General features: G+C 36.9%; 1 protein-coding gene across 1 annotated transcript; it reads left to right on the top strand.

Annotated features, from left to right (window-relative positions):
* CYTIP (cytohesin 1 interacting protein) lies at positions 1 to 26,040 on the top strand. The gene is made up of 8 exons (XM_090280068.1): positions 1 to 250; positions 6,735 to 6,784; positions 7,028 to 7,082; positions 10,486 to 10,588; positions 10,803 to 10,896; positions 13,753 to 13,822; positions 20,434 to 20,500; positions 23,098 to 26,040. The coding sequence occupies exons 1-8, from the start codon at positions 77 to 79 to the stop codon at positions 23,562 to 23,564; spliced, it is 1,080 nt and encodes a 359-aa protein (XP_090136194.1). The 5' UTR covers positions 1 to 76; the 3' UTR covers positions 23,565 to 26,040.
* Positions 26,041 to 27,459: the final 1,419 nt, after the last annotated feature.

The raw sequence follows: 27,459 nt of genomic DNA, 5'->3' as shown, positions 1-27,459 counted from the left end.
GAGAGTTTTACATTTAGCTTCCCTCATCCTGCAAGGCCACTCAGCCATGTGCCAGCTGGAGTGATCTTCATTCACAATGTCTTTAAAAAGGTTCACGCAACAGAGCAGCAATGGCAATTTCATCGACTACTGCGCCGGTCCAGCATATAGCTCTTACCCTACACTCACAGGCAACTTTTCCATGGATGATAATAGGAGGATTCAAATGCTGGCTGACACTGTGGCTACTTTGCCTCGGGGACGAAAGCAGGTATGATTGCTATTTTGTAACTTTTAAAGTGTTCATGTTCTGATGAGAGCAGAGCGATGTGTTTGTCAGGTTTCATACTAAAATGTTACTTTCGAGACTTCTAAGAGTAGGAGGGAGGAGGGAGGTGAGAAGTCCAGACAGCACTCGTGTACTAGTCTAAAAACTTAAGACCATAGCAAAACTTTCTTTGTCATGGCAAAACTTAAAAGAAGATTGCTTTTTTCATTTGAAGGGGTGTTCAGATAAAACAAAAATAATTAAGTATGTCAAACTTGAAGACCAGTTTGAGAATGCTTGATTTTTTCCCCTGTGTGTGTCCCATTGATTCTTTCTCTTAGCCTTACTTCCAGTCATAGATAGTTCATAATCAAATCAGAGTACTTGTTTTGAGGACACATTTTGTGGACTAAATTATCTACAGCTTTGAGGCCTGGGCACATACCTTATGTTCTTGAGAAGATTTTTATTGGGTAAGCAAGTGCCAGATTGAACACCAGCTCAGTCACTTAATAGCTATGGGGTCTTGAGCAAGTAACTTGCCTCTTTAAGATTTAGGTTTCTTTTTTTCCACAGTGAAGATAATAATAGAACTACCCTATGGGGCTCTTCTGTTGCTTAAGTGAGGAAACATGCAGTGCTTAACCCAGAGACTGAAATGTAGTATATGCTCAATAATTATGCTATTATTTTTATTTTTACTGCAAAATATTTCCCTAGTGACAGAAACACATTTGGAAAAATCCATGTCTAACTGAATTTATTGTGATTTTTTAAAAACTCTTTGACTTCTAATTAAAAAAAAAAAAATAATAACACCTCTTCGGGTATATACCCCGCTATAATGCCCCAAGTAACATCTCTAAATTTAGACATAGCACTTGTACAGAAAATACTTAGAATTGCTTCAAAGCATAATCCTTTGGCCTTAAACATTGCAAGCACATCATGTGCTCCACTTAAGCCTTCTAATTTCAGGATTAAAGAGTTAGAGCACAGCAGCAGAGGCATGGTCTTTTCTCAGTGATGTGCATAGCTGATTCCTTGGGATTTTTCACAATGACAATAGGGGTATTATTTGCCACACTTTGGATTATCAATCTTTTTTAATCCCAAAGTGCTTTTATGACATTAAGTTTAATGTAATGATGAGCATGTCCATCAATTTCCTACCTGCCTGAAAATAAAGCAACTCTGGGAAGTACCAAACTCTTTATTCAGTTTTCAGATGAAGAATAGTATAGGAGGTACAAAGATGAGAAGATCATGCTTCCTGTCCTTATTGGGTTTACGATTCAGTAGGCAGAATAAATAGGTGTTATACAAAGTAAAACAGCATAAATGCTCGAATCCAACTGTGTATCTTTGAATACAGCTTTGCGGGAGAAATATTCTAGATATTGGGTATTCCAGAATGAGGGAATAATTCATGTCAAAGCACAGATCTTGGGACCTTTAAGGAATGTTTAGGTAATGGCATATGACTGGGGCAGGAGGACCCGCTCTCTGTGTGAAAGGTGAGGGGAGACTTCAGAGCTGGGCGGCTTTACTAAAACACTTGGACACTTCCCCCGAGGAAGCAGTAATTTGGGCAGCACAGGGAGCCACTGAATGTGTTTGAGTGGTAGAGGGATTCAGGAACCTTATTCTAGAAATGTGGTCTGTCAGTAGGTGGAGACTAGTGGAGATAGAGCAAGTTTTGCACTGGATGGAGGAAGAAAAAATGGAGGGGTTGGAGAAAGGGATCCAAAGTCTTGATTACTGAAGGCAATGAAGATGGAGGAGTGACAGCTGGTCTTTAAGGCTGAGTGAAGATAGAGTGAACTGAAAAAAGGTAATCAGTGGGAGGTGGTTGGAAGAAGACTATGAATGGGAGGGATCAGGGGTATGAAATGCACACCAGTATGTGTGTGTGTTCCAACACCAATTAATTTATTTGCATGTTCTCATCTTTTCTAGGTCTTCTCTTCCCCTTTTCTCATGTTCTTTGCCATGGTAGATTCCTGCTAGTCAAATAGCTTTTTCTAACAGTTGTGGGATTACTTTAAAGAAAATAAAGGCAAACCAAAACTTCGTGTATACAATACTTCTGATTCTATACAACTCTCATCAGTGAGACACGATGCAAGTTTATCCCAACATTTCACAATTTTCCAAAAGGATGTTCATTTCCTTGAACTGGTTTTTAAAGAATACTACTCATTTGGCACTGTCTCAATTGCCGGCAACAAGATCTCTGTGAGGCCACAAGCAGGTGTTTCTCTGCCCACTGTTATTTTCAACCCTTTCAGGGTTGACGTCAACAATTCATACTTCTCCTTATTGTTGGCTTCGGTTTCTTCAAAGCTGTATCTAGTTAGCCTGCCATTTCAGATTAATCTTCAGTATCATTTGGGTGTTACACTCAGAATTGCTTAAAAATAGATCTCTGTGTGTGCATATTATCTTAACACTTGTAGTTGTAGGAGGTGACAGACACCCTAGTGCAGTTCCTATTTCTGAACATAGTTTTAAGAAAAAAATACCTGCAGTGGAAAACACTGTAGGAAGGAGACTGGGGAGCATAAGGATAGTCTTTAGAAATGTTGTAATGCCCTAGGTCTAGGGTTGCTCTTCACAAACAGTTTTTACCAAATGCTGTAGTGAGACCAGGGGCCTGAAAGGAGAGACGCTTGAACATATAATACATCTGTGGTATCACAAACTGAATCTCTTGGCCTGATTTTCTTTTGGTTATCAAATTACAGTTGATCCTTGAACAACGTGGGGGTAAGGGGTGCTAACAGTTGAATACCACCATATAAGTTTTGACTCCCCAGAATCTTAACTATTAATAGCCCAGTATTGATAGGAAACCTTACTGAGAACATAGTCTATGAACATATATTTTGTTGTAAGTTACATGTATTATATAGTGTATTCTTACAATAAAATAAGCTAGAAAAAAACATATTAAGAAAATCATAAGGAAGAAAAAATACATTTACAACATTTATTTTAAAAATTTACTTGTAACTGGACCTGCACAGTTCAAACCCATCTTTTTCAGGGTTAACTGTATTACTAAACAGACAACTTCTAGAAGGGAATTGTACTTAAAACTTCAGATATGGGATATTGTGCTCAACTCTGTAATGCGTGTATTTCTGGGATGGGTTCTTCCCTTATTTGTGGCTGCACACCCATCTGTTAACCAAACTCCCAAGTGCTCCTAACTACAACAAGGTATTTTGCTCAATGATGAATCCTTTTAGGTAGAAAACCGTTAATTTCACCAGAAAAGAATTTGAAAACTATTCTCTAATGCATATTGTTGCATGCTGCAAGTCCAGCCCTAATAGTTCTTCCTGAAAAAGAGGTTCGTGAGCCCACAAGGAGACTTCCCTGGGAAGCTGCAACCCTCTTTGGTTTCCTTAGAGGCACTTACAAGTTAAGCAACTCAGTTCAGTGCCTTTATTTTGATGTATCTTCGACTCAGCTGTGCAGCTCTGCTGTCCTAAGAATCCAGATGCAAGAGGGAAAAGAAAGAAAGCTGTATTCATGGAAGAACTGGGGAGAGTGGGGCAGGGGACGGGACAGGGAGCAGAGCACATGGTTTTGGAAGCCTGTAAACAAACAAAGACAAAAAACCTCACCTATGAAGAAGTATCTCCCCCTACTTCCCTCCCCCCACACTGTCAGGAAATGAGTACACAGAGTGGGGACCAGGAAGTAACAATCTGTTACTTAACAGCATTGACCTTTGAGCTCCTCTGAGCCTGGCAGGCTCTCTGGCTGAGCTCCAGATCATCCCGCTTTCACTGACAGCTGAAGTATTTGGTCCTGGTTTCCCACTGAAAACGGGCATTGTGAATCATTGGCTAGCAGGAACAATTACATCTTGAATATTAATACCTGATTTTTAAGTCGTCTGACTAAAACCAAATGAAGAGGGATCATAAACTCAATCCCAGGCATTTTTATATCATTAGCTAGCAAGAGGTTAAAAGAGCTTTGTGTACTCAGCAGTTGCAAGTGAATTGCCAAATTGCTAAACCTAGCTTTCTCGTATTAGCTAATGTGCAATAAAAGACAGCTGTTGCCAGCATATGCTGTTCATTGCCCACCAGTTCCTCATTCATGAGTTTGGTGTCATCACTACAACCCTGAGAAAAAATGAGAAAAGCTTTGGGAGGGCAGCCAGAGAGTAGACACTCCACTAATTAGATCCTAGAGCAGGGCTGCTCACATTAGAGAAGGGCTGCAAGGAGGACTTTCCCCGAAGTTTAAGGCCTTTGGTAAGACTTCAGGCATCCTTCTTTTCACCCAGGCAGATAGTTTGGTCTGTGAACAAGGCTGAACCCTGAGAACATTCCTTTCCACATCACCTGGGTCTGACAGCCCGGATCAAAAGCAAGTATTCTTTGTGTCAAGATGTGGCATGTGTCAGGGAATTTGATGGTGCCTAATTTATTTAAATAGCTTTTTACTTAAATGTTAGATGCCTAAAACAGGCTCTTTGCTAATCTGGAGTGGAAACTAATTTATAATTTGACTTAGTCTGATTTTTGTGTGTGTCACTGGTAACCCAAATCAGTCAGCCCGTAGGAACTGGGTATCTGTGATGCCTTTCATGTTGTGCTAGGCAAATATTTTCATTTTCAACAAGTCAATTAGGTAGATAGAAAAGGTGGGGAGGTTCCTTCTCTATACAGTGTTTGGACTTGTCTTGTGGATTTAAAAGATTTTAGCTTTGATCTATCTAAAATGAGTTTTGATTTAGAAGGCAGGCTGAGGGTAGACCAGCTGAAACCTTGAGGTTCCCATCAATGCTATGACTAATCTGATGAATACTGATAGCAAGAGTTTTATTTTCAAACATAAACTCTAGTTATGGTTACAGATAATTGGATATGACCTACCTAAGTATCTTACAATTTGAAATGAGGATAGAAGCCAAGAGGTTGCAAATAATGAAAATAGTTTAAGAAAACTAGAATAACGATATAAGGGGAAAACTGAGAATGCTTGGGAATATCAAATTTATTTATTGCTGTCTTCCACCAGAAGTTAGCCTACCACATAGCTCAATTGTCCCCACTCCTATTATTGATGCTTCTCAGGACAAAATCAGGCTGAAATAAACAATATAAATTGTTGTAGGTCTTCCACAGTCAGTCCTTATAAGTTGAAAACAAATACTTTTTAGCAACTCTAGAGAATCTTTTTGGGTCTGAGCTTCCCTATTGTGGTCTTCAGGATAATATAAATTATTTGAAGTTCAGAACTGACAAGACAGGAAAGTGTAATTAATATATGTCAGCTCAGTGGGAAAAGAGCAGCTCTCCATTACAATAACTTTACTGACCAATAGAAAAATTCTGAACTTGGGCCATTCCAGAAAATTTGTCAGAATGTAGGCATTTGGTACTGGGTAATTCAAATTCCTTATAGTGATGTAGGCTTCTCTCCTAACAAATGCCTTAATGAGGCTCTCTTTTGTGCATTAATCTCTTCTATGTGCTTTTCTTCTTCCAGTTTTCATCCTCTGTTAATTTTATTTATATTTATTTAGATTTGTTATGCATTGATCTCATGACATTTTATGTATTAGGTTGACAGTTAAACATCACAGGTTAGCTAGTAGCATAACTTATATTTTGGGCCCCTCGAGGAAGGCTAATGAATATTTATTAATTCCTAAATAAATAAACAAAAAGAAAAACCACACAAAAACTCACTTTAATCACCTGGAAGAACACCTAAAAAACAAGATGTCACCTTTTGTTAACTTTTACTCAATTTACAATGATTGACTGTATTTTGGAATTTATGTTACATGATCTTTTTGCAAAACATGGAGTGAAGGTGATATTTTTATGCCATTCTGAGGTTCCTTTCCTTTCTTGGCTGGACATCTCACTGCACTCTTACAAAACTATCACACACACACACAAAAAATCATAAACAGAATTGAGAGTATTTGGTTTTACTTGAGTTGTACAGTATTACTAAATGTGAGTTGGTTCTTTAGAGATTATTTTCTCTTCTTTAAAAAATAACATATTAAAATAACTAGCATAATAAACACAATTATTTCATCAGTATCTCCAAAAACTTTGAAGTATTTGGGTTTTATATGCCATTGCATGGATGCTATTTTTCTTTGGATTTCAGTGTGATTATATATTGCTATCATTAATCTCACAGAGGCTATTTTTAGTACAGATTAGATATGAAGTTCTTTTGGGACGCTTTGGAGTTTTGCCACATTACATTAACTCTTGCCACAGTACTATTATCAGAGCCCCTCTTAATCTTTTAAACAGAATGCCTGAACTTCCCTTTGCCAGTTCTCCTTTGCTGTCACTAAAGAATAGAAATTACTGCCTTTACCTTCTTTGAGCTAGGCGAAAGGTGATAAAGAACAAAGTCCTCTGTGATTTAGAACATTTACAGATGTGTCTTAAGGACCTTTTGGTAACTGTGTGCTTATTGTATTTTTCAGCTTGCTTTGTCAAGATCAAGTTCTTTAGGTGACTTTTCCTGTTCTCAAAGGTAAAAAGATTCATTTATTTTTTTGATCTCTCACCAAGATATTTAGGAGCATAACTCTTCAGACTTATTGATAACACACACACACACACACACACACACACACACACAGAGCTACAGCACGATAATTTATATAAGTGTCAGCTATTTTAAATTGTGGCAGTTTAAAAAATAAGTATGTGACAAATGTGATACATTGATCTTCATGTATAGTTTTTTCTTACATTTTTAAATTTTTTATTACAGAAAGCTTATTACTGTGGAAAAGCAGGATAATGGAACATTCGGATTTGAAATTCAGGTGGGAAGTTTTCAAACTTTTCAGACTTTTAATGAAGACAGTGGCACTAGTAGTATCATGATATTTACAAAGAAAGAGTGAAATCGGGGTCAGAAAATGGTGGAGACTCTGATTTTTATTCAATGTGCAGTTGTTTTGGTAGTTCTTTATTGTCTTTGGTACCAGCAAGGAAAGAAAACATTGAAACATATAAATGAAATAAAACCTCCGAGACTTGCTCATCTCTGTCCTTAGTTGCTTCAGTTGTCCTGTAAGTCAGAGGCTAACTAGAGATGCTTGATATCAGCCAGGTCTTAAAAAAGAGAGTTAAATACTTTTTTATAGATGTGCATTTTGTATATTTTCATTTCTGATGTGTTTGCATAATCATTTTTTTATACTGTAGTCAGATTCTAAACCTATACTTTGATATTCAAGAAATACTTGAAAGCATGTGTATTAGTATCTAAGTACTGCATGCATTCATATATAACTCCTATTACATTTCGAAAATACTAAAGATTTTATGTTATGAGAAATTTGTACTTTTTTATTAATGATGACACTTCATAATTATTATTTGAAACACTTAAGAACTTTGCTCTACTTACATGCTTTAGGATATTTGGAAAAAAGTCTATAGGTTTCTATGTAATAGCCTAAGAATTTTATTTCTTATTTGCCGTCTGCTTTCTAATGGCCATATTTGTAAAGAGGTGAGGTAGGTCAAATGAAGTCTAGTCCAATTAATTGCAACAGTAGTAGCTTAGATATTGACTTTTTTTTTCCATTACACTTTTGTGTTTCTTTTAGATGTATTTTGCACCATCATATTCTTTTACTGTACATCATCTCTCAGGTCTGAGCTTTGGTGTTGCTTTCAGAAAACTTGGGTGAATAAGTATCAGCCCCACAATTGGAAAGTTAGCATGGGTTTTAAGATAAGGAACAGGAAGCTGCTAAGTAGAACATGTTTTACTAATAAAGAAACAAAATGCAACTCAACCTTCAATGAACAGGGAGAAAGCTGTAGGAGAAAAGAAGATACCTTCTGCTTTCTGGACTCTTCTACTTTTAAATTTGGGGAAATGTGTAATTCTTCCATCAGGTTTTAAAAGCATAGTACTCATTCCCCATTCACACAAAACACTTCCTGTTCTGTTGCAGAAACTGTACTTTTCGTGACTGCTTCTCTTAAGTGAGAATTATACACAAGGATGTGCAGCCATTGCTACTGAAAACAGGATCAGTGACTGCTCATGTACACTTATTTAAAGGGTACATGACAAATTAGGATTTTTTCTCACCCTTCTATGATGTAAAGTAACTGCTTCTCTGTGTTCTTCCCCATACCACAAACACTTATTCTACCTGAAGCAAGAGTCAAAGCTATCATTAGTAGGCACAGGCTACCTTTGTAGCACAACATGAGCTAATGGCTTTACCTTTGAACTGGAGCACATGGGTGTTATCTCAGTAACCCAGGAGCCCACTCCTCTGCACATTCCTTTCTGGTGTGTGCCTTTCATTACCAGCTCCATACTGTGTCTCTTCTCTAGTACTTAAAAGATATGCCTAGTCATCAAATAGGGGAAATACTGTGGGAGGTTTTTGAAGACCAGATAGAACCTCATGGACCTATGTTGTGCACCCATTGTTCACATCTATTTGGGTCCTGGTCTACCAGGTGAAGGGTGTGTTGAAAGGAAGAGAACAAAGCCACTTTCTTCTCTGGTTTTCCATGGGTGCTACTTGTACACTGCTAGTGAGAATCATGCAATGTGATAGAAACACAGACTCTGGATTCAGGCACACCTGAGTTCATTTTTTCTTAGTGCTTGACTTATGGAGTTTTTAGGAATTTCAAATGAAATAACATATACACAATAACATATACATAATATGTCTGGTACTAGTAGAAGATCAACAAATGACAAGTGTTAGAATGAAGGTCATTGGGCATGAGAAAGGACAATGTGACTTTTGTGTCTCTAAGGATTGTCTTGTCATTAAAAGAGAGAATAGAAGACAGAGAGGGAGAGAGGTGGGGGAGAGAGAGAGAGAGAGAGAGAGAGAGAGAGAGAGAGAGAGAGAGAGAGGTTCAACTTTATTTCTTTCTATAACATTGGGACCCTGGCTCTAACCCAGAAATTTTAACCCATTGGCAAGCATATGCAGGTTCCAACTACATAAATCAACATTTCCCCTTCACCGTACTCACTTTGATCACTGGACATAGAGGGCAGATTCTCACTGCTAGTATAGTTGTTACAATACTGGTTTCCCAATATGATGTCTTTTATGGCTTTGGTTCAAGTACCACATGAACTAAGCAACCCTTCCATCTATGGAAAGGTCTGGACTGTGGCAAGAAGACTCCCTGACAGGAAAATTGTTAAGGGTCTCTGACAGAAATGGGGAATACATTGCATGATTTTTAAAGTTCCCTTTTACCTTAAATATGGGGATTCTAAATGCCTTCTTGCCAAAGTCAAATTTCTAGAAGTTGCTTGACATGACTGAACTTCTGGTTCTGGAGCCTGTAATTCTGTAAAATAAGAAGGAATGACTATCAGACATTACTTTCTGCATAAGGAGGTAGTACTGGAATGTGGTTTAATTTTAGGAATCGTGTTTAAAAGACTCAAATGAGAATGGTGATCTTGAGTCTTAATGGAACTAGCCTCAGAATTTGTGTGAAAAAGAAAAACATGTTGGCTATAAGTCATTGGGCCACTCTATGTAGCACACATTTATCCAATGCTCTTGGTACAGTTTGAAAAACAAAAGCGAAAACAAACTGTTTTTACCAAATTGAGGCAAGAGGCAAAGCATAACCTTTTCTAACTTAGGCGACTAATGACCCAGTGTGAATTCAAGGCAAGTGCTCAGAAATGAAGGCGAGTCAATTATAATACTTTTGAATAAATGTAGGGCAGATTGTCATTATTTGTGGAACTCTAATGTAAAATAATTATGTTGGCATATCTCCATTGCTGTGTAATGTTTTGTCTGCTCCTGTAATGAGTATTTTAGCATGGGAGATCCTCATAGATGTCTTTCTCTTTGCTCTTGGCCACCATTGCTTTATGCCATCGGGAAATGAAGAGCTTAATTTTGCTCAATAAGTATGCAAACATGCATCAGGTGGTCTTTTAAGCCTGAAAATATAAAAGCTTGAGCCAGTCTTATCCCACTTTTTTTCTCAAGGCAGGTTTTTTTCATGAGTGGGGTTGGCTGCAGATTGTCTGATAGGATTATAAAATCAGTGTGCTTGATTTAATCTATATTCAGGAACACCTTTCCAAATTGTTCTTTGCATTTACCATTATCCCTCTTAAGTTAACTGACACCATGTTATTTTTTGACAAATGGATTTTGAGTGTTTTTGAATAGTAATTATGTATCACTTTAATTTTTGCAGACTTACAGGCTCCAGAACCAGAACACCTGCTCCTCAGAGCTGTGCACTCTGATCTGCAAGATCCAGGAGGACAGCCCAGCACACTGTGCTGGCCTGCAAGCTGGTAACTTATAACTAGCCTCATGTTAAGAATTAGATAAATAGCAAGAAGAGAAAAATTTTGAAAGCGAAGGTCAGGAAAGTATTGTTGTTTGGAATTTTCTTAGTGCCTTTATGTTGCTAAGGCTTGAGGCTTGCTTGTTTTCATTTGTTTGCATGTCAGGAAAGATTATTTAACCAACTGCCTTAACACTCATTTTTTTCTTGGCATCTCCCAGGTGATGTCCTTGCGAATATCAATGGTGTGGGCACAGAAGGCTTTACCCACAAGCAAGTTGTTGACCTGATCAGATCATCAGGAAATCTGTTAACGTAACTATCTGTCTGCTTCGGAAATGTTACAGTCTCTCATAATGCGTGTTGAATGAATGAATAGACTTATTGTTCAGGACCACAGAAGGGCAGCAGTGTACTACAGCTTTGGAATTGGATACAGACTTTTTTTTATCAGTTCCCTTTGTTTTTCAAGGTTTCCTCAAACTTGAACATGTTGTCAACATCTGAAGTCAGAGGACATCGATAGCCCAAACATCTGAGTGGGAGGGAGAACGTCTTAAAAAAATTTAATATTAAATTCAATTAAACTGGCACTCATTTTCTTAGGACAACAGAAAATAGTCCGATTTCCATAGTTGATATACTCTTGTGGTCAGAACAAATAAAAGGTCAGAAACATTGAGTTTTTTATCTTACACAACGAGCCAATTGTTTTTCTCATAGTGGTCTATTTGGATAGAACAAAGTCTGCCAACCCTCCCTACCCTGCACACACACACACACACACACACACACACACACACACACACACACACAGACTCACACCTGCTACTATTCCAAACTTACTAATGAGACATTCGTCTTCCTTATTGAAGATTTGACTGACTTTTCAACTATACCATTCTTAGTACCTAATAAGATCGTAGTATTTAGTTAAAAGATGGAATTTATTCATTTGTTGAAATGATAATTCTTGAGCAAATATTATGTTTCCAGTACTGTGATGGGCTCAGGGGAGATGGAAGCTGAAGGATAAGAAAAACCTGCAGAAATAAATATTTTTGATATTTCAATTATTGATAACTGTTATGAAGAAAGTATAATAATGAAGGGGATAAAACACTGAGTAAGAGGGCTGATACTTGAGCTTAGGTGTATAAATGGCCCTCTCTGAGGAGGTGGACTTTGAGCTGAGACCTAAATGAAGAGAAGGATGGTTATATTAATTGTTGGTAAGAGAGCATGCAAGGTAAAGAGAGAGGTCTCTGAGTTGTCAGAATGGGCTTTGCACAGCCAAGGGAGAGAAAAAAAGCCAGTGTAATTGGTGGCTGGTGAATTAGGCAGGGTATAATAAGGGGTGAAGGCAGGGAGCTGGCCTGGGGCAGAGTATGGGTATATCAGCCAGGCTAGGCAATTTAGGATTTACCCAGATTAAGGTAGGTCCTATATTTTCTCATTTGTTCTTCATAGCCACCACATGAGGTTAGTTTTATTCCTATTTATGGATGAAGTGACTGAGGCTTAAATGAAGTTTAGTTAAGATCAACCATCTAGTAAGTCACAGGGTTGGAATTTGACCGCCTACTCTGAGTGCCAAGATCTCTTCAGTCACATCACAGCTGCTCATTGCAAGCTGCCAATTGAAAATCCTCTGGATATCCTTCAGTGATTCTAGTCTAAAATTTCAAAGGATATTTTGGGTATGTCTAGGAGTAGTTTTAAAAGATGACTGGTGGTGATAAAGGACTGAGTCTGACTGCCAGCATTTTCTCTTAGACTCTATATAGTTTTTACCTTGCAGATTCAAACTTCTCTTTACCCTGAACTCATAGGATCTATAGTTAGACCCAGGTCTCTATTACCACCAGAAAGTTGTTCTTAACTAAACCTTATTTAAGCCTCAATCACTGCATAGTGGGCAGACCTCAGGCAGATAATTAAGAAGCAATGGGTACAGTCAGTTGGAAAGCCAGAGATCAGGGAAATGAGAGACAGTCTGTACTTATACTGAAGACAGCAGCCGATTTAGGCGTTAGGTTTTGCCTATAGACATCTATTGCTTGGGCAGGTCTGATCGACGTTAAATATCCCAATGGAACAGATTTGCAGGGATCCTCACCATTGACCACAATTAAGACTACCCTAATGAAAAAGCAGATAATGTCTTGGCTAGCTTTCATCTCATTATCTTGGGTATGATGCTATTAGAAATTGAGGAAAATTGATCTCCTATCTCCACATTTAATGCTATTATTTTACCATGCCTTGAAAAATTCTTGCATCTTTTAGAGAGTTACAGTTTATTTATTAGAAAGAGTTTGAACCAACACTTTAAAAAGGCATAGGTGTGTGACTCACACATGAAATTTATCTTATTCAGATGATGGCTTAGTAGTCAAAATAAAGGCCTCTAATTTGTGCCCACAAAACAAATCAAATCACTCAGGATAGAACAAGTCTTTTCTTTCTTTCTTTCTTTCTTTTTTTAGAAAGGTATAGGGAGAAAGAATACCATTAAATTGATAATTCTGGGATTGAAGTTTGTGAACTTAAAAGATTTTAAGGGAAGAGGTTCATATGAAGATTATTATCTGATAGTATTTCTGTTTTTATTTGTTCTAGTTACAAAATTAAGGCAATTTACAGAAGTAAAGGCTCCTGGCATTATAGGGAGGAAAAGATTTTTCCATTTCAAAAAATAGCATGTTGATGCCACTGTTTAAAAGTCCTAGTGCTTGTTATTGTTATTGCTATGTTCCTCATGCTTAGCAGGGTGTCTAGAGTCTACACATAGTAAATGTCCAATAAATATTCACCATATGAAGGAGGTGATTCAGCCAGACCCCACGAGAATCGATCTTAGTAGAGAACAATCATCATTGCCACACAGTGGCTTATATAAAATAATCTACAATTTACAAATTAACCAGAATCTTTCAGTCACCTTCTCAAGGGGAGTTTTCTTTTGTTTTGTTTTTTGTTTTCCTTTTTTCTTTGAACATTGTTTGAAAATTTGGGCTAGGTCCAGATCCTTTTTGTGGCAGAGAATTATAACATTTATATTGCTTTTTAAGGATAGTCAGTGCTCAAATTGTAGTACTTCATAAGGATGGTACTTGTTTGAATGAGCCACTCGTGCTAATACCCTCCCCTTCTTTTTTCCTTAAACAGGGTAGAGACTTTTAATGGGACAACAATTCTCAAAAGAGCTGAGCTTGAAGCAAAGCTGCAAGTTTTAAAGGTAAGTTAATACAGTGAGGTACATTTTTCAGCCTTGAATGTATGAGTGGTAGAATAAAGATGTGTTTGAGGAATTCAGATAGCCCTTGAGGATGAAATGTCATGATGAGTCTAAACTACTGAATTATCAAGAGCCACACAATTAGCTTTGCAGAGAAATTACATTTCACAAACCAGTGAAAATCACTTTCTTTTTCTTTCTGTGTGTCTGCGAGGCTCAGAAAGGCAAGAGGTGGTCACATCGGTTGAAGAACTTTACATTAAAGCACCTATCTCCTTTGATTTACATTTTGTTTTTTTGGGGGGGAGCAATGATGGAGGAGTTGGTCTTTTCATCATTTTTTTCAAGCGCTGCATGTGTGTGCAGAAAGGCATGGGCTCTTTCCTTCTAGTGTCTTCCTCTGTGTCCTTCCATTCTGCCTCATTCTTACTGCAAAAACCACCTCCCTCTACTCATGTGGCTGTCCTTGAATCTACTTTCATCGGCAAACACATTATCAACTTTGGAGATGAAAAATTGAAGTTTTTAGGAGATAGTGCACAATGCAGGATGTTCAGTGAAAATCCCCTGGGATTGCTCTTTGAGGGTCTTAAACACTTAGCAGACTGCTGAGGCTCTGCCATGCCACCAAGTCCAGACCCCTCCTCCGGCCCCCAGTGAACTCTTTATGCTAGGCCTACCTCTTGCATGGCACTGAGGCAGCCCTTGGAGCAAGGATCGCACAATTTACTACAGGCAGGCTGCTCACTTGGGCTTTGTTTCACAATAGCTGCCATTTATTAGCTTTCTTTATGAAGTATACACTTCTAAATTAGTGAGCGCATGAGGGTGGAGTTACCATACAGTATTTATATTTTATCTTGTATGTGCTTCCTCCAATTTAATTCATCAACAACTCGGTTTTCTTTGTCAACATCTTGTTATTTTGCTTATCCTTGTTTTTTTAAAGATAATTTGTAAAATCCTTTGAAATTTTTTTCCTATTCAGATTTCCATAGAAATTGAGTTTCATTTATAGAATAAATGAGATCAATTGACGTCTTCATAGTTTTCACTTTTCTTATTTCAAACATAGTTGAATAATTGGAGGTAAAGGGGCAAAACTTTCATTACCTAGGATAGTATTATTTATATCTACAAGAAAATCTAAGGATAGCTATAAACATTTTATTAGAATAAAGGGAGTTCAGCAAGACTATTGGGTTTCAAAACTGAAAGCAATAAATTAAAAATATGTTAAGATTAAAATATAATATTTATTAAGAAAGATTAGAAGTACATAAAAATAGATATAACAAAATATATGTAAAACTGTATCAATAAATTATAAAATGTTTTTGAAGTAAATAAAAGATTCTACCAATTTTTTGTTAGACCTACTCTTTTATGACTTATATGTTCTAATTATAGTATATTTACTTAAAAAATAATATTTTATTGAGATTAGAATATAGGTATATAAAACAAAATTTTCTATGCTTTTACTATATTCAAACACCTTGCTAAATTATAATTTCTAATAAATTACTTATATATATTTGAGGCTTTCTATAAAGATAGTAACTCTCTGTTAAGAATGACATTCAGTTCTTTTTCTTACTAACTGGCGAGGGCCTACAATACAATGATGAATAGACACCATAATTGTAGGCATCCTTAGTATGTTCTTGACTTTAAAGTGAATTCTTTTAACTCTTTCATACTAGGAATGAACAATCTCTATGAGTATACTTTTCAGGTTAAAGAGGCTCCTCCTTTCTACAACAAGTTTGCTGGTGGGATTTATATGGCTTGTATATTAAATTTCACCAAATACTTTCTTTGCATGTGTTAAGATGATCTCATTTTTTTTATTAAAAAAAAATCTGTCAACATGATGAGTGACATTTGAAGATTTTCTAATGTAAAACCACCCTTGTGTTTCTAAAACAAACCCAATCTGATCATAATTTATAATAATTTTTAATATACTTATAGATTTGATTTGTTAACATTTTCTTTAGGGTACCTGAGGGTAGCTGCATTTCACAAGTAGAATGGCATGTACCTTTACTCGCCCTCAGACCATCTTTCCTTAATCTCGGTATCACATTTACTGGACTTTTAGCATGAGTGGGGGAGTGTCTGCCCCTTTCTGTTCTCTGTAAAATTAACTGTAATACTATCTGAGTCATCAGGGCTTGAAGTTCTTTTTTGGTAGGGATACTTCTAAATTCTTTTTTTTTAAATTTATTTTTATTAGTTATAATACTGCTCAGCTTTTCTGTTTTGGTGGGTATTTTTGGAGCCAGTTTTGTTGAATTATGTTTTTGTTAATAAAATTTTTAAATTTTCAACTTTATTGCATGAAGTTTTAAATAAAAAGCCTGTTCTCAGTTTTTTGTTTTCTATCACAACTGATTATGTCCCCATTTTTATTTGCATGACTTTTTATGTCTTCTCATCTTTTTATTTCTTGGTAATTCTCTCTAGAGGCTTCCTGAGTTTTTAGAAAAACAATATTTTGGTTGTGGGTTCAATCCCTGGTCAGGGCACATTCAAGAAACAACCAACGAATGCATAAATGGGTAGAACAGCAAAGCAGTATTTCTCTCTCTCTCTGTCTCTGAAATTAATTTAAAAGTAAGTAAATTTAAAAAACAATATTTTATTTTGTGTCAATTTTTTATCTTTTGATGGTTGCTTTTAAGCTGTTCTTTTGTCTTTGCTAATCTATAATTTCACTGCAAAGTGATTACGTCTGGATTCATTTATAAACTTATACTGCTTAGAACTTAGAATTTTCAGTGCCCTTGTAATTTAAACACTGGTGACTTTCTTTAGTTTTGGAAAACCATCAATTTGATCTCTTAAAATAGTCAGTTGACCCTTAAACAACATGGATTTGAACTGCATGGGTTCACCTATACATGGATTTTTTTTCATCTTGTAAAAGGATGATTTAAACTTATGGCATCAATAAATACAGTACAGTACTGTAAATGGATTTTCTCTTCCTTATAGTTTTCATAATGACATTTTCTCTAGCTTACTTTATTGTGAGAATACAGCACATAAAACATATAACATACGGAATTAATATTAATTGACCATGTTATTGAAAAGGCTTCTGGTCAACATTAGAATGTTCATAGTTAAATCTGGGGCGTCAAAAGTTAAATGGTTATTTGCAGATTCTTCACCGTGCCAGGGCGGAGAGGACTCCCATATTGTTCAAGGGTCAACTATACCTTCTTTACCATTCCCTGAATTATTTTCTGCAGTTCCCGTTAGACGTATTTTAGAGTCCCTTGATTTACCTTCCAGGCTTCCTCAGCATTCTTTTACATTTGTATTACTTTATCATTCTTATGTTCTTTTTGAATTCCATAGTAATAGCTTCAGTAATGTTGCCTGTGTTCTGTATAGGATGTGTTTTCTATTAAAAGTTACATTTTTAATTTTCAAATAGCTATTTTCATGTTTATCTGTTCATTTTTTGTTTCAAATTTTTAATTCTTATTAACATTTATAATATTTCTCTCTCAGAGGATTGTAAATATTCTCATTTTAGTCTTTTTAGACACTCTTCTGTTTTTGTTTTATTGGAGACAAAAATCTATGTAGTGATTATCAATGTTGTCATCCTTCTTGTTACTAAATTTTGGTGGATGTTTTGGAGTTTAGATTGCCTAGTTCCCTTGCATGGTGGCCTCTGTCCTCTGCTCAGCATGAGAGTTGGGCAATTGCCTCCACTATGCACTTCAAGGCTCCGAATCCAGAGCCCGGTCTGGCAGCTTGGATGCCTTCCCTGGAGGGTCAGTGTGCTGCTTGCTCAGGTCAAGAGGCTGCGTTTCTGTACCCTTGCCCCTCTGGGTACAAGCTCTGTGGGGACCACAGCCACCATTAGAATCTTTACCCAGACTTCTCTTTATGGTGGTGGAGCTTCAGCCAAGGTTCTTTTCTCAAGCAGGAAACTCGCCTCTGTCCTGTGCTGCATAAGTGCATTTAAACTATATATCTCACTGTAAGATTCAAATTCCTTGCTACCGCTTCTGTTTCTCCAGGTCCAGCAGTCCCTCGGGTTCATTTCTGCTTGCCATTTTGCATTTCTGTCCCTTTTCTAATCCTATGAGTTCATCTTTTGAGCCAGAAGTGCCCTGGGTCTGACCTATAACAAAGGTCAGGCTGGCTTCCCCTTCACACAATGACATTTAGTTTGTGCATCCTATACGTAAGAGTGGTGCATTCTGTTCCCCAGAGACTCTGTGCTTTCAGGGATTCCCTTTCTCATGACTGATGGATGACTCAAATGTTTAACATGAAAATAGTACATTCAATGGGCTAGCTGGGGGAGTTGCTTTTTTTCTAGCTCTGTTATTTACTGGGTTTGTAGCTCTTGGGAAAAATTTTGCTACATTGAACCTTTATTTTCTAATCTGTAACTTTTATGGACAGTTAGGAAAATTTCATAGCATGTTATCCATGAAAGCACTATAAAAATAGCAAAGTGCTATGGATATATTTAGCTCTATGTGTGTCTCATGTAGACTGAAAACATTGGAAGTATAGCCAATTGAAAATATTCAGTCTGTGATAGTTGAGAATTGTTTCAGGAAACCATTGTTTTATACATTCATTCAACCAGTATTTACAGAGATGCTGCTGCTAATTACCAGGCACTGATACCTTGGCACAGTGAGGGGATGTGGCCAGTATGGTTAAATCCCATGTGCTTTAACTGTCTTCTAAAGGTGAGAGATTAAATTTGCCCAAATATAAAACTGTGATGTTAATAGCAGCCAGAATCAAACTCTGAGGAAAATAGAGAAACTTAAGTATATAGACTAAAAGCTCTTAGTCACATGGCCATATTTGCTCTTTACACTGGTATTTTCTTGGTTTAAGTGATATCATACTTAGATGACTAGACCAGATCAAGAGATTAGATATTTTAAAAGCTTAATTTTTTTTCAAAAATTAAGTATGTGGCAAGCCCTGACTTTGTAATACTGGATAAGTAGGTGCAAAAATATAACTTCTTCCTCCGACTATATTTAGTTTTGACTGCCAAGCTAGCCTTATGCTCCCCCAGTAGACTATTCACTTGTAGGAGATAAACCTCTTTAAGAACGAAGAAAGGGGTTGGTGTATAAGCCAGATCTTGTTAGTTCTATACTCCTTATGTCCCTAACTCTGATTTCCATGTGACTGATGAAAAATTCATGCAAATAACAGCTGTGATTCAGGTAGCCATATAGACTACATTATACTACAGAAAGAACAAGAAATTAATGGAGCCAGGCATTTTATGGCTTGAATTTATTGCTTGCATGTTATATTGGCAACCATAGGATTGCTGCTGAATGTTTCTGTTATCAAGGATTGGAAAATCCTGTCCAGTGATTGTTTAGTCCCTGAATTGAGACAACAGTCATTTTCCCCTTCAGCATTTAATGACATTCTTGTATTTTATTATTTTCTTTTCCTTACGCCTTTCCCTTCCAAATGTACTTCCTTTTCTTTTTCCTTTTTGGGCTTTATCTGCCCTTTGCAACTGGGCTGCTTTTCCTCTGGCATTGGCATAGGTACCCACAGGCAGAGCTGAGTGGTGCCTTCCCGCTAGGCTGGCTGTGGGCACCTGAGATGGCAGAGGGAGGGGTGGAGTACAGAACAAAGAGCAGGAGAGAGAATGAGCCTTTGGCAGTGCCTTGTCAGATGCCTTCTGCTTAGTTGGCTTTACATTGTCATCACCTCAGTCCAGTCTGTGGGCTAGTCCAGGCCTCACCTGCCATCTTGATCATCATATCAGCCACTTCATCACCACTCTGGGCCACTGTGCTTGTGTGTGAGCTGCCGAAGAAGGATGCTTAGCCATGGTTCATTTATTTATATGTTTATTGATTGATTGATTGATTGTTTTTACAGCTGGCCTGCTTTTCCCCCCATTGCTCCACCCCCCACCGGTCCAGCCCTTCTCCCACAGTCATTAGCTGTGCTTTAAGATTAGTCTTCCAAGGAAGTCTCTCAGAACAGGCCGACTTCCCCTTCTTGGTGTAGAAAATAAAGATGTTCAACAGAACAGACTTATAGTTCCCCAGGCTTCGAGGATAATGGTGGCATTTACTAAACAATTAATTACTAAGGTCTAGTCACTGTTCTAATCATTTTATATCTACTAACTCACTTAAGCCCAGGGGTTAAGGTCTGTTATTGGCTTCATCCTGCCTTTCCTTCTGCCTGTGAGGGAAGCCTAGGATGGAAATCCTTGTTCGAACAGATAGTAAATGGACACAAACACAAGCAGTCTGGATCTGTAATATTTTTAAGGGAAAATAAATAAATGTCAGTGTTTCTATTGTCTACTGTTTTATTGTTTCTATTGTTTTCATTGTTTATTGGAATGATGTCATCGTTTCAACGTGGTGGTGCTACTAGATTATTTCTTGAGAAACTAGTATTCCCAATATCCCCCTTTTATACAGAAAAAAATAAATCTTTCATGTGAATGAGAGGGGTTGTTAGTGCTAGAAAGAAAAGAAAAAATTTTAATGATAAATTTCAACACCTAGAAGTAAATTGCTGTTTTCACTGAAGTTTCCTAATAATTTGCACTATTTCTTTTTTCTCAGCAAAACTTGAAGAAGAAATGGGTGGAGTTCAGAACGCTGCAGTTACAGGAACAGCGCCTGCTTCATGGTAAATGTGATTTCCTGTTCAGAAACCACACTAACATTTCACCCTTTCAGTATTTCTGCCTCTAAGTTCCTTTAGATTGTCATCATTACAGGAAAAAAATTGTCTACCATGAATAAAGAATACTAGTCTGTATTTCTTTTGAATGACCTATGTATTTAGAGGAGGGATAAGTCAAGTCCCATCCCATCCCTCATATACACAACACATATGCACATGAAAACATGCATACACACACCTGCATGCCCAGGCTTGCAAGAGGCACCTAGAGATTATAGAAGAACAGTCAGAACCATTATCTGATTTCAGCAGATGAACGAAATTCCTGAGAATGTTCATGACTCAGGTGCTTCAAAGTTCTCAGAAAATGTTGAAGCTGGAATGGTAGCACACTTTTTGCATAGAGCTCCTGTTGTTTGTTCAAATTGTGTAGGTTACATTAATGCAGAGAAATTCTCTTTCATGGCCTCCAAACCCAAGACAGAAATGTGAATGATCATTATAACAGTAAATTCATGGTTCTTGCCATGTATACAATCTGAAGGGAAAGGATGAGTTTAAAATTTGTTGATTTGACATTAGCTATGTGACTAGTATAACCTGAAGAATGAATTTATATGTATAAATAATTTATTGGAACCACTAGCTAAGTGGGCGTGAAATACAGGTTGTATCCTCTTCGAGTAATACCATGCCTTCAGTCTCTATTTATAACCTAGGTGTCTGTCAAAAGTGATAATCTGTTTACAGAAAAAGATATACATTTAACTTTTCATTAGGTACTAATTTATGTCCTAGAGGTTTGTGTTGAAGTTGTTCTTTTTTTTAAAAATGAAACATATGCATGAATTACTTCTCTTTTTAATGTATTTAACTTATTTAAAAAATTCATAATAGGTATTTTGGGGGGTATGAAGATTGCTAAGCAAGACAGAGGTACAACGTTTATCTGTCTCTTGGATTTCTGTAGACTTGAAGGTTTGGAAAACCTTTGCTTCCACTTTTGGAGCATTCTGGAGTGAGGTGGGCTTTATTCTGGGATTCTTTAGGAATGACCTTGTAGAGACAAGGCCCTTAGTTCAGAATCAAGGAGACTGGCTCCTCATGAGGCCATTGTTGCATACACTTTTTGAGAGATTGAAGGAGTTTTCCTTTAGTTTACTTTTTCTAGACCTAGAATAAATATTTAGGGCATAAGGTTCTACAAAGCAATTGCTGTCTAATCAACTCATTGCAAGAATAAATAAAGTAGGTTGTACTATCAAGAAGGAAAAAATCTATGATTAATCACTGAGTGCTGGACATACTCAACCTTGCAGATCAAAAGGAAAATAAAGTCTCCTTTTATATTGTCAACCAAGGACAAAGGAAAGCAGCAGTAGAAATGAACAACACAAAGTGAAACCATTTCTGAGTGTTCAATGTTCTATTACTTTTCTTGAAGTAGTCTAATTACAGTCATCCCTTGGCATCCATGGGGGATTGGCTCCAGGTTCTACCCCTGTGGGTACCAAAATCTGAGGATGCTCAAGTGCCTTCTATAAAATGCTGTAGTATTTGCATATAACCTATATTTACATGTAGGTTCCAACAGTGTATGTCTATATTCACTTCATTTGTGTGGGTTCAGTGTAGTGCTTGGCATAATGGCAAATTCAAGTTTGACTTTCTGAAATTATTTTTTCTCCAATATTTTAGATCTATGATTGGTTGAATCCCGAGGGCTTTCTCAAGTCAATATTACAGATAATCTCTGTTCTGGTAGCAGCGTATCAGCCAGGATGGAAGCAAGTGGATATATTGACAAGATGTTGGCATGAGATTAAAATTTGAGTCTGGAGAGCCCAGGTGTAGGTTATAATAGGTTGATGAAAACATTCAGCTAAGCAGATAAAATTCAATTTCTTTAAATAAATTATTACTTATATGAGAACAGGGCTGTTTTCTGGGTATAGTACCATTCCAGAGTATTTAAGTATCAAAGAATTCTAATAAGAAACTTGGAATATTGAGGCTGGATGATATCCTTTCTGTTTTAAGTACCTTTAAATTCTTTATAGTGAGCCTACAGGTACAGGTTTTATAACTGTGTTTCCCTTATACTTCAAATTATATTATAATAATTTTACAATCATTAAAAAAGGACATTAGTTAAAAATCAGAGCAACTAAATGGAGAAAATCCATGACATCATTTCCCCAAGTATATTTGTTAGAACCCCATTTCTGTAAAAATTTTAATCAAAGGTTACAGGATCACTTCAGTTTAAGAAATGATCCTTTTAAAAATTCACAAGTAACACTGGCATACCCTCAGATGAATTGAACTGCTCTCATTTGAATACTCTTGTTTAAATTTATTTAACCTAGCATTGACATTTTCCTGACCATGGTAGGCCAGGAACAATAGTTTGGAAAATCCTACTATAAGGTTTATCAAATGGCCTCATAACCAGTCACATACTCATGCAAGTCAAGGTCAGTGAAAAATATTGTTCACCCTTACTACTTCTTGTACTCTTTGAAGAGAAATCTTGGTGTATTTCCTTGAGGGAGTGATGCTTAGATCCATTTCGCAGCAGTCTGCTTTCTACATTATAGGTGATGCAGCTAACTGCCCAAGTTTGGAAAACATGGACATAGACGAATCTCTTTTGTTTGGAACCTTGCCTGGGTCAGGCTCTGCCCTCCTGGACCGGAATCGATTATCCAGTGAGAGCAGCTGCAAGAGCTGGCTGAGCTCTGTGACAATGGACAGCGAGGATGGCTATCAGACATGTATGTCTGAGGACTCCAGTAGGGGTGCCTTCAGCCGGCAGACAAGCATAGATGATGAGTGCTTTGTCCTCAAGGATGGGGACGATTTTCTGAAGAGGCCATCTCTGAGGAGGAACCAGAACATGAGTACTGCCAGCAGTGGGTCCATGTCTCCCTTGTGGGAAAGCAACTTCTCAAGCATGTTTGGGACCCTGCCCCGAAGAAGCAGAAAGGGAAGTGTCCGGAAACAACTCTTGAAATTCATCCCTGGCCTTCACCGCCCCGTGGAAGAGGAAGAGAGTCGCTTCTGATGGGCTGTGATGCCCTTCCCTATGAGCTTATTTCATAAATATTTCTAGACTTGTTTAGGTCAACTCCACCCAGCTTAGTGGAAAAGTGCAGATGAATTGCAAAACTGACATCCCATTTCATGGCAATAGTGACCTTTGTTTAAAGTTTTGTTTATCATTACTTCTGCTTGTTAATTTTTCAACCAAGACAGCTCAAGTTCTAAGCAGACAGTAGGAAAATAAAGTTATAAGTTAGATAAAGTGACAAATTAACAGATGCACTTGCTCATTGATTGTAATGCTGCCTGTGAAGGCAAGAGTAATATTTATTCTGTAGGTTATCCAAGTCAAGTGTAAATAAGAGAGTGACAGTATAACTATTTGGAGTATATTCTGTACGTTAATGGGTAGGTATTAAAACTTTATGTTAGCTTAAGCTCAGTAACCTCTGAGGAGGCTTAAAAATAGGCAGTTTTGAATGTTTCTGTTAAAATCTATCAAGGGTTATAAACAAAGATGATCATCAGCTGCTTTCACATCCACAGTGACAATAAAGCAAGAAGTATCATATTTAAAACAAGGATTTAAGCTTAAGATGCATGAGATCCATGGAAAGATAAGGTGGGTGCTGAAGAAGATTATGAAAAGTTTGTGTTGTTTTTTTTCTTATAGGTATCCTAAACAAAAGTGATGGGAATGTTATTCTTACTCAATTCAGTTTTTATTCTGCCTAAATATTGATGACAAGACTAGAACTCTCAAGATCCTACAGCTTTGTGATATTTTTAAAAGACAAATCTGAAATTTGAGAAATTAGAGCCAGGAAAAGGATTTTCCTCCTGTAGAATTTTTTTTCACTTTACTCCTCACTTTATGTTACACATTTCAAGTAGTTACTGCCTCAACATTCTTTAGCCTATTAATTGTGTTCGTATTACATTACTTTTAGCCATTCAAACACATCTTTTATTCAATATCCATTAAAGTCCATAATTTTTCTCTTCTGGTGATACAGCCACTCATTTTGTATATTCTAGAGAAGATAATCAGGACAATGCAAAAACAGCCCTTATTGGTTTTAAGTTGTGTGTGTGTGTGCAATTAGAGGTTTCTAACTGAAACCTGTTCTTTATTAATTCTTTGACGTCAGAAACATTCAGTGGGCTCTGCTCGAGAATCATTCATATGAAAAGCAGCATGCAGTGCTTTTCACAAAACAATAGCAATCCTGTCTGTCATCTACTGAATGCCTAGTAGGTTAAAAATGGTTTCCATGTGATCTCTGAAATAACCCTGTAGATAGGTGTTAGGCATACAGATAAAGAAGCAGAAATTCAGAGAAGTTCCCATGGTTAGTATCAGAGCTGAAATTGGAAGCCAGTTCTTCCTGGCTGTAGCCTATTATCTTTGTCTTTTTAGTTATTATTACCCTTTTGCTGGTTCTATGTAGTTATCACCACAGGCCATAGGACTGCTCCACTTCCACCCCTGCAAGAATACATAAACTGTGCAATTGTAGATACTACATGGATTAAGAATACTGTCTTTTGTAAACTGGAAAACAAACACATTTAGGGTGACTTCTGGTCCCCATAAGCAAGTTTGCAGATATAAGTACATTTATAACTGCATGGTTAGCAATACATTTATTTTCAACAAGGGCTTGCAAATGGATTGTGATTCAACTGATAGTGCTTATTTCTTATCACAGACTAGAATTATCATATTAAAGATATATTTATATGAATATAGCATTTTCTGTTAATCCTATTTCATGTAGCTCAGGGGAAAGAAATATCACATATATTTGAAGAAAGGTGACTTGAAACTCTTCTACAGTGTGAACAATGTTTTGAGAACTACCATGGGTCATTGGGGAGAGCAGACCATAGGTCATTTACTTTCTTGCGGCTTTAAGTATTAAATATAGTGCAATACTTCTTTCTTAGAGTAAACATCAAACCCAGAAAGGCACAGGGAGGGGACACAGCAAGTTCCACTATAGTTTGTGATATGAAGAATTAGAGTCAAGGGTTAGCTTTGTCCTGGAAATAAAGAAAAGCACTTTTTAACCAAAGTACAGGAAGGAAGGGTATGACATATTTTGTGTGTTCACAGGTTGTAAGAAAACTAGCTATTTAGTGGAAATGTGGGTAAATTTTCACAGCACAGCTTTTCGGACAGAGTATGATCTCAATAGGGCTTTGGATTTCATTTCTCTGATCTGATACAAAATGACTCACTTTGATGCAGTTTAGTAAGAAGAGAATTGAAAAGTGAAGTGTTTTTTTAAACCCCAAACTTGTCAAATATGTAAGATTAGTGAATTTAATTAGTTGACAATTTGTTACAAAAATGCAAATTCTAGTACGGCACTGAAAAAGCAAATCTGAATTATGCATATTGCGAGTTGTTTTTGTCATGTGGCTAAAGGAGCATCACCATGTCAGACAGGTTGGGAATTATATTTTTTAAAATAAAATTTTATTCATCACTTTCTACTTTGTAATACCTTTATATCTTCGTTGCATGATGCAAACAGTATTAAAATTATAGTTTGTACTGAAGAAATAAAATATGGACACAGTTTGTGTGTACTGATTATAAAGTATAAGTATTTATGGATGTATATAAACTAAGTAGAGTAAATAATGTGTAATAACTACTGAATTCTTCAGGTCACAAAATTATTGGTAATTTATCCATTTCTTACAGAACTATGGGCAATAAAATAAAAATTTGATATGTTTCTGAAATAAAGTATGCTATTATTCAGTATCAGAACTTTTTCCATCTCTATATCTCTAGCTCTAGCTCTAGCTTTCTTCCTACCTACCTTAAAGGAAATGGTTGTTTTAAATGCAAATTTTAAAAATCTTGGGTGATCCCTGGCTGGTGTGGCTCAGTTGGGCATTGTCCTACAAACAGAAAGGTCATGATTGGTTTCCCAGTCAGTGCACAGGCCTGGGTTGCGGGTTCAGTCCTTGGTGGTTTGGTTGGAGAGCTTATGGAAGGCAACTGATATGTTGCCTTCATATTATTGTTTCTCTCCATCTCATTCTCCCTCCTTTCCCCTCTCTCTCTAAAAAAAAAAAAAAAAAAAAAAAAAAAAATTAGGCATGAACACTTGACACCTCTTTGAACCTCTTTAAGGTTCTTAAAAAATTACTAATTGAGGCTTTGCACTTATACTCACTTTCTATTGCTATTTAACAAATTACTACAGACTTAGAGGTTTAAGACCTATTATCTCAAAGCCTGCAGATCAGGAATATGTGCACAGTGTAGCTGGGTCTGCTCGGTGTCTCACGAGGGTGCACTCAAGGTGTCTCTCAAGATTGAGTTCCTGCCTGGAGGCTTGACTGGGAAAAAGATTTACTCCCTCAGGTCATCAGAATCATTTTCTTGTAGCCACAATATCCATGGCAGCTTGCTTACTGAAAACCAACAATGAAAACAATGACTGCAAGCAAGACACACACTTAAACAATAACAGTGTAACCACAGGAGTGGCACCCCTTCACTTTTGCCATATAGCAGAACATAACTGCAGAGGGACTTCCTATTAACTTCCATGCTCTTTTTGTGAGACCCAAGAAGCAGGAATTAGGCAACAGATGAACGTCGGGAGGTGGTGGTCAGCACCATTCAAGGAGTTCACAAATTTGATAATGTAAAGATAATGAGTTTCTCTAAACCTTTTTGAGTAAAAACAAATGGTGAATGCTACCATTTTTAATTGTTCTATAAAGAAATGGTAAGATTATAGATCTTTGAAATTAAATAACCTGTTCAAGATTGTATAACTAGCCACAAAGCTGAGTAGGAAACTGAATCCAGATCTATTACTAACCTCCCAACTTTGTCTCCCAGGAACATGAAATGAAAGAAGAACATTAAAGAACATATATGCATA

Source organism: Furipterus horrens, unplaced genomic scaffold (assembly GCF_987537825.1).
Source record: "Furipterus horrens unplaced genomic scaffold, mFurHor1.1.pri manual_scaffold_1, whole genome shotgun sequence".
Lineage (NCBI taxonomy): Eukaryota > Metazoa > Chordata > Mammalia > Chiroptera > Furipteridae > Furipterus > Furipterus horrens.
Note: the sequence above shows the minus strand (reverse complement) of the source record. Positions and strands in the feature narration are given on the sequence as shown.